Source organism: Abramis brama (assembly GCF_963993115.1).
Source record: "Abramis brama genome assembly, chromosome: 9".
NCBI lineage: Eukaryota > Metazoa > Chordata > Actinopteri > Cypriniformes > Leuciscidae > Abramis > Abramis brama.
Window position 1 is genome coordinate 3,647,311 of NC_139971.1, and position 16,833 is coordinate 3,664,143.

Here is a 16,833-nt window from a genome sequence, read left to right on the forward strand (position 1 = left end):
TTATAGCGAAGTCAGCTGATAATTTCCCATGAGCCACCGGACCTGCGACTAAAATATTGTATGCATCAGCATTACTAGTACACAATATTAGACCGTTTATAGTTCTGAGGCATAGCAAACTTACTTAACAGACTCTTTCTGTAGATGATTATGAACAATAAGTATATAATATATGATGCAATCTGCATATGCATGTAACTCTGAGTTTTCTTTTCACTTTGACTACTCTAGATCCCCGCGAGTGGACAAACGCCCATGTGAGAGAATGGTTGACCTGGACGGTAAATGAGTTCAGTCTGAAGAATGTGGACTTCCATAAATTCAGCATGGACGGGGCCAATCTCTGTGCGCTGGGAAAAGAGCGATTCCTGGACCTGGCTCCTGACTTCGTGGGTGATATCCTCTGGGAGCATTTAGAGATGCTGCAGAAAGGTAGACATCCTCACCGCCTCCACATCTGCAGGACCGCCAAACACACCAGTCACATTTTATAAATTAGATTTAATTTCCATATTTTTCATTTTAATATGAAAGTTTTATTTTATTACTTTGTGTCATTTTTATGTTTTTTTTTTTTGTCTATATAGTTTTTATTAAGTTTTAGGTTTTTTTTTTAGGTTTTTTTTTAGTACTTCAACTTTAAAAGAGCAACTAGCTGAAATAAAAAATCTATATATTTGTTATGTTTTATTTTAGTTAATTGTTATTTTGCTTCAAGTAATGCATTGTTTATGGTTTTAGTTAATGAAAATAACCCTGTCTTCAATAAATGATTATATTAATGGCAGTAATCTGAATGTTAATATCATATTAATATTACATGAATAATTATGTTATATTATTATAATATTATTTTTTATGTTTTAAAATATTATAACAATTTAAATTTGTATTTTAGAAAATTATTTATATATATTGTTATTATTATTGATTATCTAATCTATGCTGTGATTTGTCAAGAGGTGTAAGAGGTGTCACATTTTGAAAAACCTGTAAAGTAAACGCCACACTGACATGCAGATCAAGGTAGTTTCTGTTGCATTGCCTCGCACAGTCTAATCTGTTGTTTAACAGCTTGGGCTTCGAAAGTGTTGCATGGTTTCAGTGTGTGTTGTTTTCTTCACACAGAAGACCCGAAGCATTTCCCTGTCAATGGTCTGACCTCCAGTTTCCAGGAATCCCGCTACCCCTCAGACTACTTCTTCAGTGAGTATCTGCCTTTTCTTTCAGTTTGCGTCATCACAGTACCCGAGTACACGCTCAACGCTTCTGCCGTGACTATTATGGGAGATGATCTAATGATCTGTGTGTGAAGGAGGTTAAGCCTTCCTTAATGTCTCCCTTAAAGGAAAAGTTCATCCATAAATGAAATTTCTGCCATTATTAACCCACACTTATGCCATTCAGACATGTATGATGTTAAGTACACTCAAAAAAGAAATTCACATAAACTTATCCATACAGAAAGAGTTGTTAAATACTATAAAAGCAGCATGAAAGTGGTTCAAATGACTTGCGTTCTTTTGTGTGAAGAACAGATTGAAATTTCATAAGGCATGCAGAAATATTAAAACCAATATTTAATTTCTTCTTTATGGACAAAATGGCCGATATTAATTATTTTGTCTAAATAAATTCAAAATAAAATGTTGTTGTTTTCAATGTTACAAGTGAATTTAGGCATCACAACATTTATAATATTTTTATATTCACTAATATTAGTATCAGCATTTGATAATATTTGCCAGTATTTTTATATTTTTATATAAAAAAAAAAAAAAGTACTCTAAGTGAGCGTTACATTATGCACTGAGTAAAAACAATTAAATATCTAATATTGATCGATGCAATAAAAAAAAAAAAAGAATACTGTTTGATAACAAGAACAAGAAATCTGCTAATTTAAATCATTATTAGCTGAAAATCTTCAATGAAACATGCCAACTATTTTTTTTTTGAAGCATAATAACCCTGGTGCAGACAGCCTTTGGTCACCATGAACTGTCATTTTATGGAAAAGGTCTATGTAAATCCTCTTCTTTTCAAATCTTTAACTCTTCGTCTTCCTTTCCTCCAGACTATGGCATTGAGCATCCTCAGTGCGTGCCTCCTTCCGAATACTCCGAGCCGAGCTTCATAACCGAGTCTTACCAGACCCTTCACCCGATTAGCTCGGAAGACCTGCTGTCACTCAAATACGAGAGCGAGTATCCAAACGTTATTCTGCGAGACGCACCTCTCAATCCACTGCAGGGAGACTATTTTTCAGTCAAACAGGAAGTCGTGTCACCTGACAACATGTGCGTGGGTCGCATTAGCAGAGGTGAGTATGGGCCAAAGGTCATGTGTTTCGATGCTTTTGAAACAGTGAGTTCATGCAAGATAAAGGTTGAGGCATCGTTAAACGTTCTGGGAGACAAAAGCGAATTCCTCTCGTCTCAGATGCGTGTTTACGATCTCGTGTCGGGGCTTAAATGTATCCCATCAACCCTCGCAGTGATCAGCAGTGAAAACAAACTCTTCTCATCTCGCATTACTGCAGTTATGTGCCAATTGCCAGGGAATGAAGTAGACCGTTGGGTTTATTTGTGGTCCTATCATACACCATCTCAAGATGCTCTCGACTGCCTGCGGTGGGGAAAAAGGAGAGAAAAACAAAGATGTTTGCTTCAAAGTGAGAGATGTTTGAAGCCACAGAGTGCTGGTAGCCGTCTTTTGTGTCAGCGCGTCCTTGTGAGGTTACGGTACTGGGGTAGGAGGTGTTTTTGTGAACCTTAGGTTCTCGTAAGGAGCGAGAGGTGTAAAGCGTGAAAAGAGCGTTCCGGTTTCTCATGAAGTAACTTTACCTCACGTACGTTTGGTTTCACTCCCACTCGTCGAATAAACAGCCTGCCTCGCTCTTCATGGTCTAACCGTCATGCAGCTGAACAAATGATCCAGATTTGGATTGGACATCGAGATTTGTCAAAGGCGCTTGTATATTATTGAACAACGCAGAGATTTAGGCTTTCGCCCTCTAGGTACACGCAGGCTTTATGTGCAGTAAATCCCAGCTTTGTGTTTTTTTCCTGCGTGGGAAAGAATTTGTGGTGCCACCAAACTCGCATGTGGCTTCAATTTTTCAATTGAAGATTTCAGGATCAGGCCCAGCTCTGTATTATCTTTCATTCTGTAATTGACATTCACTCGAGACTGGGCTTTCATCTCCAGTTTGGCCCAAAATAGAGAGAAGCAATTTGTTTTGATTTTCTTCCAATTAGAGAAAACCCAAATATTTCCACATGGATATTGTGTAAGAGAAACACAGTGTGGTGTGGAGCAGATCTAGATTTTTCCACGTGGTTGGGTCTAGACCGCTTGTGAACTTCCCTGGCTGGTGTACTCGCTAAAAACTTTACACCCTCTCTTTGGTTTGAAGTATAAGATCAGGGTCCTCATTTATTCGGGAGTTCAGGAATGCCATCAAGTTCAGTTCAGGAATGCCATCTTTCAGCAAATGAGCTCACTGTAAACAGTATTGTTGGTTTAGCTTAAAGTAAGTTACCTGGTTGCCTTAATTTTGAGTTCATTGAAATGGTTTAATCAACAGAAAATCGAAATATTATGTTATCTGAACCACATTAATTACCCAAGTTGATTTGACTAATGAAGATAAATCATGACAATACTTTTTTACAGTGCAGATGCTTTGTGATTTGACATCACTTAAAGTAATTCATATATAATATGGATAATTCTGCGTACATCTTTGTAAATGAGGCCCATGTTCTTTAAAAGAAAAGTTTGTCATAAGTCACTGTTCTGTGAAGATATTTTGAAGCATGCACATGCTCCTCTTTTCCATACAACATGCATTAGGTCTGTTTGAATATGTGGATTGAAAAATGCCCGTGAATAATGTTTAATGACTCTGAAATCTCCATCTCAGGTAAGCTGGGAGGTCAAGATTCGTTCGAGAGCATCGACAGTTTTGAGAGCTGTGACCGGCTGACGCAGTCCTGGAGTAGCCAGTCGTCGTTCAACAGCTTACAGAGAGTTCCCTCGTACGACAGCTTCGACTCGGAGGACTACCCCACTGCACTGCACGGGCACAAGCCAAAGGGAACCTTCAAAGACTATGTGCGGGAGCGCTCGGACCTCAGCAAGGACAAGCCGGTCATCCCGGCAGCTGCGCTCGCTGGGTACACAGGTCAGCATTAACATCTGCCTCTCACAACCTGCAATATGGGTTCAGTGCATTAGACAGAGAGATATCCAAGCTGTACATTTATAATCAAAGCTGTCAAGAACAGAGATGACAACTTTATGGAAGTTGTATAAGTAAAAGTGTTGTATGTTTCAGTGGTATTATCGCTGTTTTTAGGCATGTTACATGGCAATACAGTGGTATTTTGATCATGTACCATGGTATTTTTGACGCATGGATTCAAATATCACACAACTCACTTCAATCATTTATAAATGGTGATCTCACAGTCTCACCGTATATATTACCATCTGATGCCATTCCATGGTCCTGCCACAGTCATTTTTTAAGGAATTATATGGTATAAATCATATCAAAAGCCTTATATGATACATCATATAATGTATAGAATATTGCATACCATGTCATATCAAAAACCATATGTTTTTGCTCGTATATCATACCATAAATCATTCTATTTATCATATCACATATCATATCAACAATTATGATATGATATATGGAATATCACATACTATATCATATCAAAAACCATATATAATATGATATATGGATTATTGCATACCATGTCATATCAAAAAACATGTTATTCCATATATCATACCATAAATCCTACTATTTATCATATCACATACCATATCATATCAAAAATAAAAATATGATGCTATTTGATATATCATATTATGTACCATATCATATTTTATACCATATATGTTATTCCATCTATTTTATCATAACCTGAACCCATACCATATACTTACACACGTCAAATAAAATGAAATCTCTTTAATGAAAAAAAACAAAAAACAAGAAAGAAAACTGCAATTTTGGAATCACAAGTACGCGTGTGTTTCCTGCTAATCGAGGCGCCTTGTTTTGTCTTTCTGGGACGTAGTTGCTTCTGGATCAGTGACAGAGTTTTGTGCACTAGTTTCGATGCATTGGTGCACTTCGTAACCGCAGAGCCACATTTGTTACAAGACTGTAAGAATGTCATTGCAATATTTTTCTCTACACAACTGCTGCAGTTATCAACCTTACAAACCAGCAAACATGCCACACCCAGGCTTTCTTCAAGCTCTCTCTCTCTCTCTCTCTCTCTCTCTCTCTCTCTCTCTCTCTCTCTCTCTCTCTCTCTCTCTCTCTCTCTCTCTCTCTCTCTCTCTCTCTCTCTCTCTCTCTCTCTCTTTCTATCTCTCTCTCTCTCTCTCGTCACTGCCACCAGCTCTCCGTTTCTTTCTCCGCTGTTTTCATCTTGTTCTCCTTATCTGCGGCCCACATCTCAACCCATTTCCCAGGTCGTCTTGGCAACAGCACAAAGTGATAACAGCCCTGTGCACTTAAGATGAGAGCTACTTTATCGGCCCATCTTCGAGGGGCTTTTTTAACCTTGTGCCTTATGTCTCAAACCTACCTGCTCATGTCATATATCTGAGCAGAAAAAAAACACTCCCCTACCCTAAAAGAAAGAACACAGGGCCCACTTACTATGTGTGGCACATTTCATTTCTATTTTAGGTTCTTTTGAACATATAAAGAGCTGTGTTGCACGCACCTGAGTTGGTTGTCATGTGGAATTTTCTATACTAGATCCGAGCTTAAAAAAAAAGAGACATATTATGTATATTTTATGCAGCAGATTGTAAATTGTGCATTTATGTGTTCCTGTTTTGTTGGGGTGTTTCTGTGTATGTGCAAGAAAGAAAGAGAAATACAGTGAGGAAAATAAGTATTTGAACACCCTGCTATTTTGCAAGTTCTCCCACTTAGAAATCATGGAGGGGTCTGAAATTGTCATCGTAGGTGCATGTCCACTGTGAGAGACATAATCTAAAAAAAAAAAATCCAGAAATCACAATGTATGATTTTTTTAACTATTTATTTGTATGATACAGCTGCAAATAAGTATTTGAACACCTGAGAAAATCAATGTTAATATTTGGTACAGTAGCCTTTGTTTGCAATTACAGAAGTCAAACGTTTCCTGTAGTTTTTCACCAGGTTTGCACACACTGCAGGAGGGATTTTGGCCCACTCCTCCACACAGATCTTCTCTAGATCAGTCAGGTTTCTGGGCTGTCGCTGAGAAACACGGAGTTTGAGCTCCCTCCAAAGATTCTCTATTGGGTTTAGGTCTGGAGACTGGCTAGGCCACGCCAGAACCTTGATATGCTTCTTACAGAGCCACTCCTTGGTTATCCTGGCTGTGTGCTTCGGGTCATTGTCATGTTGGAAGACCCAGCCTCAACCCATCTTCAATGCTCTAACTGAGGGAAGGAGGTTGTTCCCCAAAATCTCGCAATACATGGCCCCGGTCATCCTCTCCTTAATACAGTGCAGTCGCCCTGTCCCATGTGCAGAAAAACACCCCCAAAGCATGATGCTACCACCCCCATGCTTCACAGTAGGGATGGTGTTCTTGGGATGGTACTCATCATTCTTCTTCCTCCAAACACGTTTAGTGGAATTATGACCAAAAAGTTCTATTTTGGTCTCATCTGACCACATGACTTTCTCCCATGACTCCTCTGGATCATCCAAATGGTCATTGGCAAACTTAAGACGGGCCTTGACATGTGCTGGTTTAAGCAGGGGAACCTTCCGTGCCATGCATGATTTCAAACCATGACGTCTTAGTGTATTACCAACAGTAACCTTGGAAACGGTGGTCCCAGCTCTTTTCAGGTCATTGACCAGCTCCTCCCGTGTAGTTCTGGGCTGATTTCTCACCTTTCTTAGGATCATTGAGACCCCACGAGGTGAGATCTTGCATGGAGCCCCAGTCCGAGGGAGATTGACAGTCATGTTTAGCTTCTTCCATTTTCTAATGATTGCTCCAACAGTGGACCTTTTTTCACCAAGCTGCTTGGCAATTTCCCCGTAGCCCTTTCCAGCCTTGTGGAGGTGTACAATTTTGTCTCTAGTGTCTTTGGACAGCTCTTTGGTCTTGGCCATGTTAGTAGTTGGATTCTTACTGATTGTATGGGGTGGACAGGTGTCTTTATGCAGCTAACGACCTCAAACAGCTGCATCTAATTTAGGATAATAAATGGAGTGGAGGTGGACATTTTAAAGGCAGACTAACAGGTCTTTGAGGGTCAGAATTCTAGCTGATAGACAGGTGTTCAAATACTTATTTGCAGCTGTATCATACAAATAAATAGTTAAAAAATCATATATTGTGATTTCTGGATTTTTTTTTTTAGATTATGTCTCTCACAGTGGACATGCACCTACGATGACAATTTCAGACCCCTCCATGATTTCCAAGTGGGAGAACTTGCAAAATAGCAGGGTGTTCAAATACTTATTTTCCTCACTGTATAAAAAAAAAATATATATATATATATATATATATATATATATATATATATATATATTAGGGATGTCCCGATCCGATCACGTGATCGGAAATCGGGCCCGATCACGTGTTTTCAGACTCGATCGGAATCGGACGTTACCTCCCGATCAGGACTCGGATATATATGTATATATATTCTCATTATTTTTTAACACATCTATAGTTATGCGGTGGCACAGAGTTACGCCGGTTTCACACTGCACGCGTTAGCAGAGCGTAACCAGCGCAGGAGCAGTGCGTATGGTGAGCAGGAGCAGGACACGCGCGTTTTGCTTTCACACTGGCAGCGTTTGTCACGCGCGGCTGAACCGCGGGTTGTGTAGGCTACAGACAGAGTACTCTATAATGGATAAGTTGGCATTGCTTTTTTTCGTTTTCAAATACATTTAAGAGAAAAGACTTGTCAAGAAGCTTATTTTATTAATAATTTCATATAACTTTTGGTTCATCTTTGTTTTTATTGTTCTGGCAACAAGTTTGTTTTTGGACATTTGTTTTCTTTTTAAATTGCTGTTGGTCATTTGATTGACTGTTTAAAACACAATAGATATCATCAATGCACTTTTTGGATAAAACTGCGGTGTATTATGGCCATGATCAATGTATTGTCACTTTAATTCAGCAAAAGCGGCGCAGCAAAAATAGACTCGGCGCCGAAACGATCGCGGCACTTCTGCTCTGCTACGCACTGCCGCGCCGCCTCTGCGTGCGGTGTGAATGCTCTAAAGCCTGGTTTAATCTGTTAACATGGGCGGCGAAAAAAATACGCACTGCACGCTCTGCTAACAGTGCAGTGTGAAACCGGCGTAAGAGTTAGGAGTGCAGTTCCTAAAAGCACATTACTGGCTTTGCAAACACTGTAGCACTTTTATTTTTTATTTGTTTACATGCCTGCCGGGTATTTTAAGTTGAGGTGCTATTTGTTTATATATTAGACTTTTTTTATATTTACTGTTGCACTAAAGTCCAAAAGTGAAGAATTTATGTATTACTTGATTGTTCAAGCTACCTCACAGAAGTGCTCTGTTTGTTAACAGAGTTGTTGAATGTTAAAATAAGGTGAATTAAATAAAAAATAAGGAACATCCTGGATCTGTTTTTTCGCTCTTCTTTATTCTTTTTTTATGTATTAAGTATCGGATCGGGACTCGGTATCGGCAGATACTCAAAATCAAATGACTCGGACTCGAGGGCAAAAAAACCTGATCGGGACATCCCTAATATATATATATATATATATATATATATATATATATATATATATATATATATATATATATATATATATATATATATATATATATATATATGAACTACCTGTTTTCACTAGTGTTACCCGCAGTGTCAACAAAACAGGCTTCAGAGATGAGGTAGATAAAGCCGGCTAGTGACAAATTATCCATTTGCTCGCAGAGCTCTGAGGTTTTCGTGTTTGTCATCATTAATCACGTATGCAAGTACAAATCCATCAGATCTGTGAGGAGAGCAACACAACCACAGCACCGCAACACTTTCTTCAGCGACGGCTGATTTTTAACTTTATAGGGCGGCTTCCTCGTACAGACACGCACACATTAAAGGCAAAGTTCACCCCCCCAAAATGAAAACTTTGTCATCATTTACTCATTGACCAGCGAAGGATCTTTAGCAGAACGTTCACCCTGTTTTTTGAAGTGGAGACTGGGGTGGTCAAACTCCAAAAATGACAGAAAATGCACCACAAAAGTGCCATAAAAGTATTTTATTACTACAGACTCTATTTCAGTTCTTCTAAAACAATATGATAGCTTTGTGTGGAAAAATAGACCAGAATTATGGTTTTAAGACTCTAAAGAACCAATTAAATTTTGCATCACTGACAATTTCTTCGGCACAATAAGGTTTCATTAGTTAACCTTAGTTATTGCTTTAACTAACTATGAGCAATACATTTGTTACAGTGCTTATTAATCATTGTTAATGTTAGTAAAAACACGACTGTTGATTGTTAGTACATGTTAGTTCCGTTCCATTAAATATTAACAGATGCAACCTTTGTTTTTAATAATGCATTATTAATGTTGAAATTTGCATTAACTAAGATACTTTTGCAATGTTAGTTCTTGTTAACTAATGCAGTTACATAATGTTAACAAAGTGCTGTCCGTGTTTTGCTACTTGTATGGTGCTTTGGAGCTCACTAGTCACTTTTATTGAATGAAAAAGTGCAGCGCGAACATTCTGCTAAACATCTCATTTTGTGTTCGATGAAAGACAGAAAGTCATACATATTTTCAACGACATGATTATTCACCCACACATATTTATTTTAGTGTGAACTATCCCTTTAAGCCCAATGCTTTAGATCCAAGTTGTTTTCCCAGATCAACTTCATGAAATCCTTGCCTTTGCTTGTAATCATGCTCTCACTTCGGGCAAAGTGGCCTTAATGTACTTTCAAAGCTTTGTTGAAAGTCAGCGCTGGATTTCTGTCAGTCTGAGGGTTTGGTTTAGGCATGTAGAGGACAGACCGATTGCTTTCCATTCCCGGCTCCTTTGGGTCTAATGAGGGTGTGTTACAGTAGCTGTGCTTATGGAATGTGTTTTAATGCATTTACCTACATAAACAGATTACTGCATTGATCCAGATGAGTGATTTTGTGGATTCATATGTTTAGCAGACAAAGAGAGGCAGGCAGACAGAGAGGGAGAGGGTTAGAATGAACTGTTGAATTGTTGATGAGAGAATCTGTTTCAGAATTGCATTAGTGTTTTATTGCATTATCGGCAAGGATATTTTTAGCCGGATGTAACATGCAGTGGGGAATTCACTAAGAATGAGTTGTGCCTGCTGTTATCACCACTTATTTTGCATGTGCGTTGTTTTGATTTACCGCCCAGTTCACCAAAAGAATTACGCCGGTAAACATGTGACATTAATTGTGTGTAAACTTTTGCAAAATAAGCCTAATTTACAAAGAAAGGATGCATTGAAATCAGGGGATGTACCAGTTGAAAAAATTCTGCTCAATGATAATAATTGCCGAAAACTGATAAATTAATGAGATTAAAATCCTATACTCTGTTTAAATAATTGAAAAATAAAATAATTGTAAATGCTACTAGTGCATTTAGTGTTCTAAAGTATGAAAAAAGTATATTCATGTTGAGATTTGCTTTGAGATGATGTCGGAGGTGATCTGAATGTATGCATGCACAATTAAATATCCAATATTGATAGCCTGCTGATAAATGTCAAAATCTGGTGCTAATATATAGTGCAGGACTTGATGTTCACAGGAGATTAGACTCTCTCTTCTCTTCACTGTTGTTTTGCAGCAGGTGTGATATGAAGTGACGGTTCATTTTAATGTGCACAAACCACAAGATGAAGAAAAGCCAAAACTAATCTAGACGGGTACACGAGCTGCTCCGCTGCTGCCTACACACTGTGAAGATCTTGCAGGATAGATCTCGCTCAATAGGTCAACACGACCACATAAACCCTTCACGCTAGTCCCTTCCAGCTTCTCACAATTAAATGCATTAAGATGCATACAGTTGCAATATTTCAAATGTCTCCTTAAATATGTCACCGTGCAGAAAGGCTAAAGTCTTTAAAGTTGACCCCATCGCAGTTTGGGGCGAATGCAATCTTAAAGCTTGTGAGAAAAACCTCTCGTTTTGCAGATGGCCGCCAAGGGCTTCTCTCTCTCACACCCACACAGCCGTTCACACACATGTAGACATCACACACATGTGTGCTTTCAAATGCACCCGGGCGACATGCAGACATATACATCATGGTTTGCGTGATCAAACACATTTATCCACCAGATATGTAGCCTTGGGGCAAATCCAAATGATGTCAGTGGTTTGGAATTCACATAAAAAGCCCAAACTCGAGTAGGACATGCGGTCTGGTGCAGTAGCCAGTCAATACTCCATTGTGTCACGCTGGTCTCTGTTTTCGTGCAGCGTGACATAAAGCTAAAGGCATGTGAAACTCTGTTTGGACCGTGATTTGAAATATAACATTTCTTTTATACTTAATGCAGTAGAACTGAAGAGTCTAGAATGGTGATCATATGGTACTTTGACATCTGATGCATACTGTATATGGTACTTGAGATCAATGGGCATTTTGTTGTGAACATCCTCCATAGGACTGTATTAAGTCGTTGTGGTGTGTGTCTATTCAGGCAGCGGACCCATCCAACTCTGGCAGTTTCTGTTGGAGCTCTTGACGGACAAATCCTGCCAGTCCTTCATCAGCTGGACTGGAGACGGCTGGGAGTTCAAGCTTTCCGACCCTGATGAGGTGAGGGGTTATAGTCAACATGCTCTGTCAAACAAAATAAAAATAAAGGGGAGATTTTTTTTTTTTTAAAGCTTTGCTCAGATTAAAGGTAACTTTTTTTTTTATTTTTTTTTTTTATAGGGCTATGCCAGGCTATTATAGTTAACTGAACCTAAAACTAAAACCATTAAAAAAAAACATTAACTGAAAAAAACAAAAAAAACATAACTTATTTCAGCTTGTCTGCAGTGCAATTCACATTTCCATTTAGTTTAATGATGACTAAAAACTATATTGACATATTTAAAAAATAAAACTTAAAAAAATTGACAAACTACAAAAATTACCTAAACTAAAATAATATATAGAATTATAGTTCTTATTCATATTTTGAATCTCATTAAAAAAAAAAAATAGATAGATAGATAGATAGATAGATAGATAGATAGATAGATAGATCTATATCTATATCTATATCTATATCTATATATATATATATATAGAGAGAGAGAGAGAGAGAGAGAGAGAGAGAGAGAGAGAGAGAGAGAGAGAGAGAGAGAGAGAGAGAGAGAGAGAGAGAGAGAGAGAGAGAGAGAGAGAGAGAGAGAGAGAGAGAGAGATAGATAGATAGATAGATAGATATATAGATAGATATATAGATATAGATATAGATATAGATATAGATATAGATATAGATAGATATATTTTGAATCTCTTTCAAAATATGAATAAGAACTATAATAATATCTCAATGATACTAAATATATTAATAGAATTAGTTAGTTGAAATATCTAGTTCACTCATGAAACTCTAGAGGGCGCAGGCTGATAGATCCTTTACATGCTGTCTGCAAGCAATCACTTCATTACTACACGGCACAAGCTGATTGGCCTCTGCTGATCCTGCAGCCAATGAGATCGCTTGCTCAACATTTAAATAGTTTGATTTAGTGTTTGCTGTAAGTCAGTCCTACAGTGTGCTATCACAGAGTTCCTCTGAACTCCTCCACCTCCCCAGCTCCACCTGCCTAGATCTGCTACAGGATTTATGTGTGTATTCATGCAGCAGCAGCATATCTTACATGCTCACAGCAGCGTGTCTGTGTATTTATAAGCAGTAGCGAGTGCATAGCAATAATAAACAGCAGCAGCGTAGCAGGTCTATTCCACCAAGACCAAATACATTAACATGGCCACATTCAATAGCTTGCTAAAACTATTCCGAGAGTTTATGTTATGCTTATATTACCAAAACACAGAACCAAAAAAGTTGTAGCTAGTTAAGTAAATGCATATATTAAATATGTAAGTGTGTTTTGGACTGTTGTTCTTCAGAGACTAACCTCACAGTGCCATTTATCAGTTGAGATCTCTAGTGTATCTGATGCAATCACTATACCACCACTGCAGGGTTGCACACACTATAGAATCTCATGAGCAAGCAAATGATTATTCTGTGGGTTCCTGATCCTGACCCGTGTCTCCTTGACCTCTAGGTGGCACGTAGATGGGGCAAGAGGAAAAACAAGCCCAAGATGAATTACGAGAAGTTGAGTCGTGGTCTACGCTACTACTATGACAAAAACATCATCCACAAGACGTCCGGCAAGCGCTATGTCTACCGCTTCGTGTGTGACTTGAAAAGCCTACTGGGATACACTCCCGAAGAGCTCCACACCATGTTAGATGTCAAGCCTGACACGGATGAGTAAAGTTTGGAAAGGGGCGGGGGGGAGGCTGAACAAGTCCTTTACAGACCCTGGAAAGAAAAGAAAAAAAACGGGTCGTCCATTTTCGGGTCCAATCACATTCCATCTTAACACTTAGTCGTGGTCCAGTCTTGTTTTGAGCTCATACGGGACAAAAAAGGAAGCATCAAAACATTTACCAAAGTTTAGAATTTGTAGACTTTGTGCGTCTATATTGTTTATAGTTCTGCGGGGAAGGGAAAACTCTAAGTTCAGGTAGAACTGCCGTTTTGTCCCAGTAGCACAAACACCGGGAAGGAACAGAAGACAAAGAGATGGACATTTCTTGGACTGAATGCTCCTGTTATTAAACGCATTGCCAAAATTAGAGACAAGAGGAATATCGCAGAAATATTTACAATTAAGTTACTTACTGTTTCTGTCTCCTTGCTTACCCACCAGGAGGAAGTGAGTTCTCAGCCGGACCAAAATGTTTTCATTTTTTGTTTTATTGTTTCTAATGCGTCAGTATTAATTTGTGGAGAGACCAATCGTATTGAGATGCTGTCCGGACAGAGATTGCACCGTTTTGTTTTTTTTGTACATTTTCATATGCAGAAGATGAAGGTTTATTGAAGTGAAACTGTGCTTAGATATTCTCTCTGCTTCTTTTAAGGTCACGTTCGGTTATATGGGTTGCACTTACCACAGTGTCCATAGCTGAAAATGCTGTTTTTGATCACCAGATCAAAATAGATATACCAGAGTCTCGCCCTTTTCAGTTGAAAGAGACGCACCTCAGTCAAACTGAGAGACGCATATGAAAGCGGCCGTTGGCTTCTCAACGGTGACAGTCGCAGCACACGCACACGTTTGTGGTGAGAAAGAGTGTGCGTTTATGACACCGCTGGTGTCGCTTCATCACTTGTATTAGGACAAAAGACATTTCAAACAGTTCTTGCCTTGGCTTTGTTTGTACGTGAATCATTTTTCATAAAGTCTTGCCTTAATATAGCACACCGTGTTCATGAACTTACTGTGTTTTCTCGAGGTAAACTGAAACATGCGTCGGAAACTGAAACGTCATTCAACCGGGCCTCTTCGCTATCAAACGGTTTGCTGGCAGTGCTAGACTGAACCGAAAGCCATAAACCCAAGACGTTTGAGAACGCGCCATGTGAGGTGTTTTAACCTTGAGAACGGTCTTGTGCGCTTTAGCCATGTTGAAAACGAGTGCACACCTCAGCATGCATCTGGATTGTCAAAGTACGTGAGATGGATTTTGCAGCGGCAACGAAAGATCTTTTGGGGTGGTGTTTCATTTTCCAGATGGTTTGTGAAAGTGTCTATTACTGGTAGTGGCTGATATAATGCTAAGATAGGAGGACCACCAGATCATGCTGATACTCTCGGCAGCTTTAAAGATGATTGCGTGTGCTACAAATGGCTACCAAATATCACAAGATCGAAAATGGGAGTGCGTTTCGTAATGGTTTTTAAAGGTATTTAAATGCAGTATTATAGTCATTGAACTGTTTTAGTCATCGCTGGTTGGGACTTAAGCCAGAGTTACATTGCAGTGTACTTTAAATGTAGTTATTTGGAGAAATTGCACATCAAATGTGCAAACTTGACACTGAAATGCAAAGTACCAGTATTTTCAGTACTTTAAAAGGCTAAGTAGAATCATTTTATGCTGTCTTCAGCGCAGCATTTCGACTGTTTCACTGTGTGGGAAGGGTCTCGTCTCGTACACAAGACCTTGTGGGAAAAGCCAAAGTTAAGAAGGTTCTTCTATGAAAACAAATCGTACTGTTTACAGAGGCGGATGCTACCCATCCTGATTGGTGGAGATTTGGAATTGTCTATTTTTACAGATAACATTTCATAAAAATTGCTAGATTGAAAAATAAACCATATTCACAAGCTCAGAGCTCAGAATTTAAGCTCGTTTTAGACACACCGTCCTACCATGAACGACAACAAAAAGTGGTACATCACCTTAACAAGCTTAACAGTCTCACTGAATTAACAAGAGAACATGTTCTGACGGAAGAAAGCGTGATTTTGTCAAAGCCCACAGTGATGCTACCTGACATATTCTCAAACCACACCGAAAGCCAGCGACATGTTCCATGGAAACAAATTTTAATAATGTTCAGATCATAATGCAGTCTTTGTCCTGATTGTAAAAAGTGATGCATTTGTGTGAAACTCAAGACTTTTGACAGATGCATACATACTGAGTGTTGTTTTTATTTCCCCACAATTTTGCCTTATTTTGTATATTTTATATTTCTGTATTTTTTTTTTTTTTTTTTTTTTTTTTTTAAATGAGAATTTTAATGTATTTAGTTCACAAACATTTTGATATTTTTCAATAATTTATATTTTATAAACTTTGAAATATGAGATGCAGACAGCTGGTGCTTTCGTGGGGGAAAAAATAAAATAAAATAAGGTAGCGCAGGACAAAATGTAGCGATTTTTTTTCTTTTATATTAAAAAAAAAAAAAGAAAAAAAAAAGTTGAATTTAAGAAATTTAAAGACCTGTCTGCTTATACAGTTCTGTATAGATAAGGCTGATGCTGGCCCATCATTATGTTCTGCTGGAGAGTTTTATATACAGTAGCTTCTATTTCTTATTGTACTTTAAATTGTTATGTTATTAAAAATATATGTGGAGAAAATGATCCGTGTGCTGCTTCATTATTCATTCCAAAATGAATCTATTTGCAATAATGCTGAATCAAAAGTAGCACGAAGGAAGACACCCATATCAGCCGATAACTCTCACAAACACAGGTATGAAGTTGCTAACGCATGCAGATTATCACCTTGCTGATCTCTCTCTCTCTCTCTCTCTCTCTCTCTCTCTCTCTCTCTCTCTCTCTCTCTCTCTCTCTCTCTCTCTCTCTCTCTCTCTCTCTCTGCAGCGCTCTGCAGGCTTTGTGGCAGATTTGTGGTTTTGTTCATTATGAGTTTTGGTTAAATGAGCAGCTCCTTTCTTTCATTGCTAATCATCTTACACACCACAAGCTGCAGTTGTTCATCAAGCAAAAGCCTTCACATCACGGAAAGACAGGCTGTTACCTTTGATTCTCACACTCAAGATTTGCATGCTGCATCTCAGCCGTCATACAGGGCTTTTTTATGAGCTACGGGCTCTTCTGAGGAAGGGGACAGGGACTATCTTCATTTGTGGTTGATCGTGTGTGCAAAGAAGACCCTAAATAGAGTCCCCTGACGTAATAATTAAAGCAGGCAGTCCATTCAGAAGGTACAATGTATACAGTA

The 16,833-nt window shown here is 38.5% G+C and overlaps 1 protein-coding gene across 13 annotated transcripts in view; it reads left to right on the forward strand.

Moving 5' to 3' along the window:
- ets1 (v-ets avian erythroblastosis virus E26 oncogene homolog 1) overlaps nt 1-16,229 on the forward strand; it is a 52,808-nt gene extending 36,579 nt beyond the window's left edge. For 4 of the 13 annotated variants that reach the window (XM_084124833.1, XM_084124839.1, XM_084124843.1 and 1 more), the window contains 6 exons: nt 232-432; nt 1,129-1,206; nt 2,078-2,323; nt 3,929-4,189; nt 11,750-11,868; nt 13,344-16,229. In XM_084124833.1, coding sequence (XP_083980959.1) covers nt 232-432; nt 1,129-1,206; nt 2,078-2,323; nt 3,929-4,189; nt 11,750-11,868; nt 13,344-13,559 — 1,121 coding nt within the window. In that variant the 3' untranslated portion in view covers nt 13,560-16,229. The remainder of the gene's footprint in view (nt 1-231; nt 433-1,128; nt 1,207-2,077; nt 2,324-3,928; nt 4,190-11,749; nt 11,869-13,343) is intronic. The other 9 variants (XM_084124838.1, XM_084124840.1, XM_084124844.1 and 6 more) reach the window with 3 other exon arrangements.
- Nucleotides 16,230-16,833: the final 604 nt, after the last annotated feature.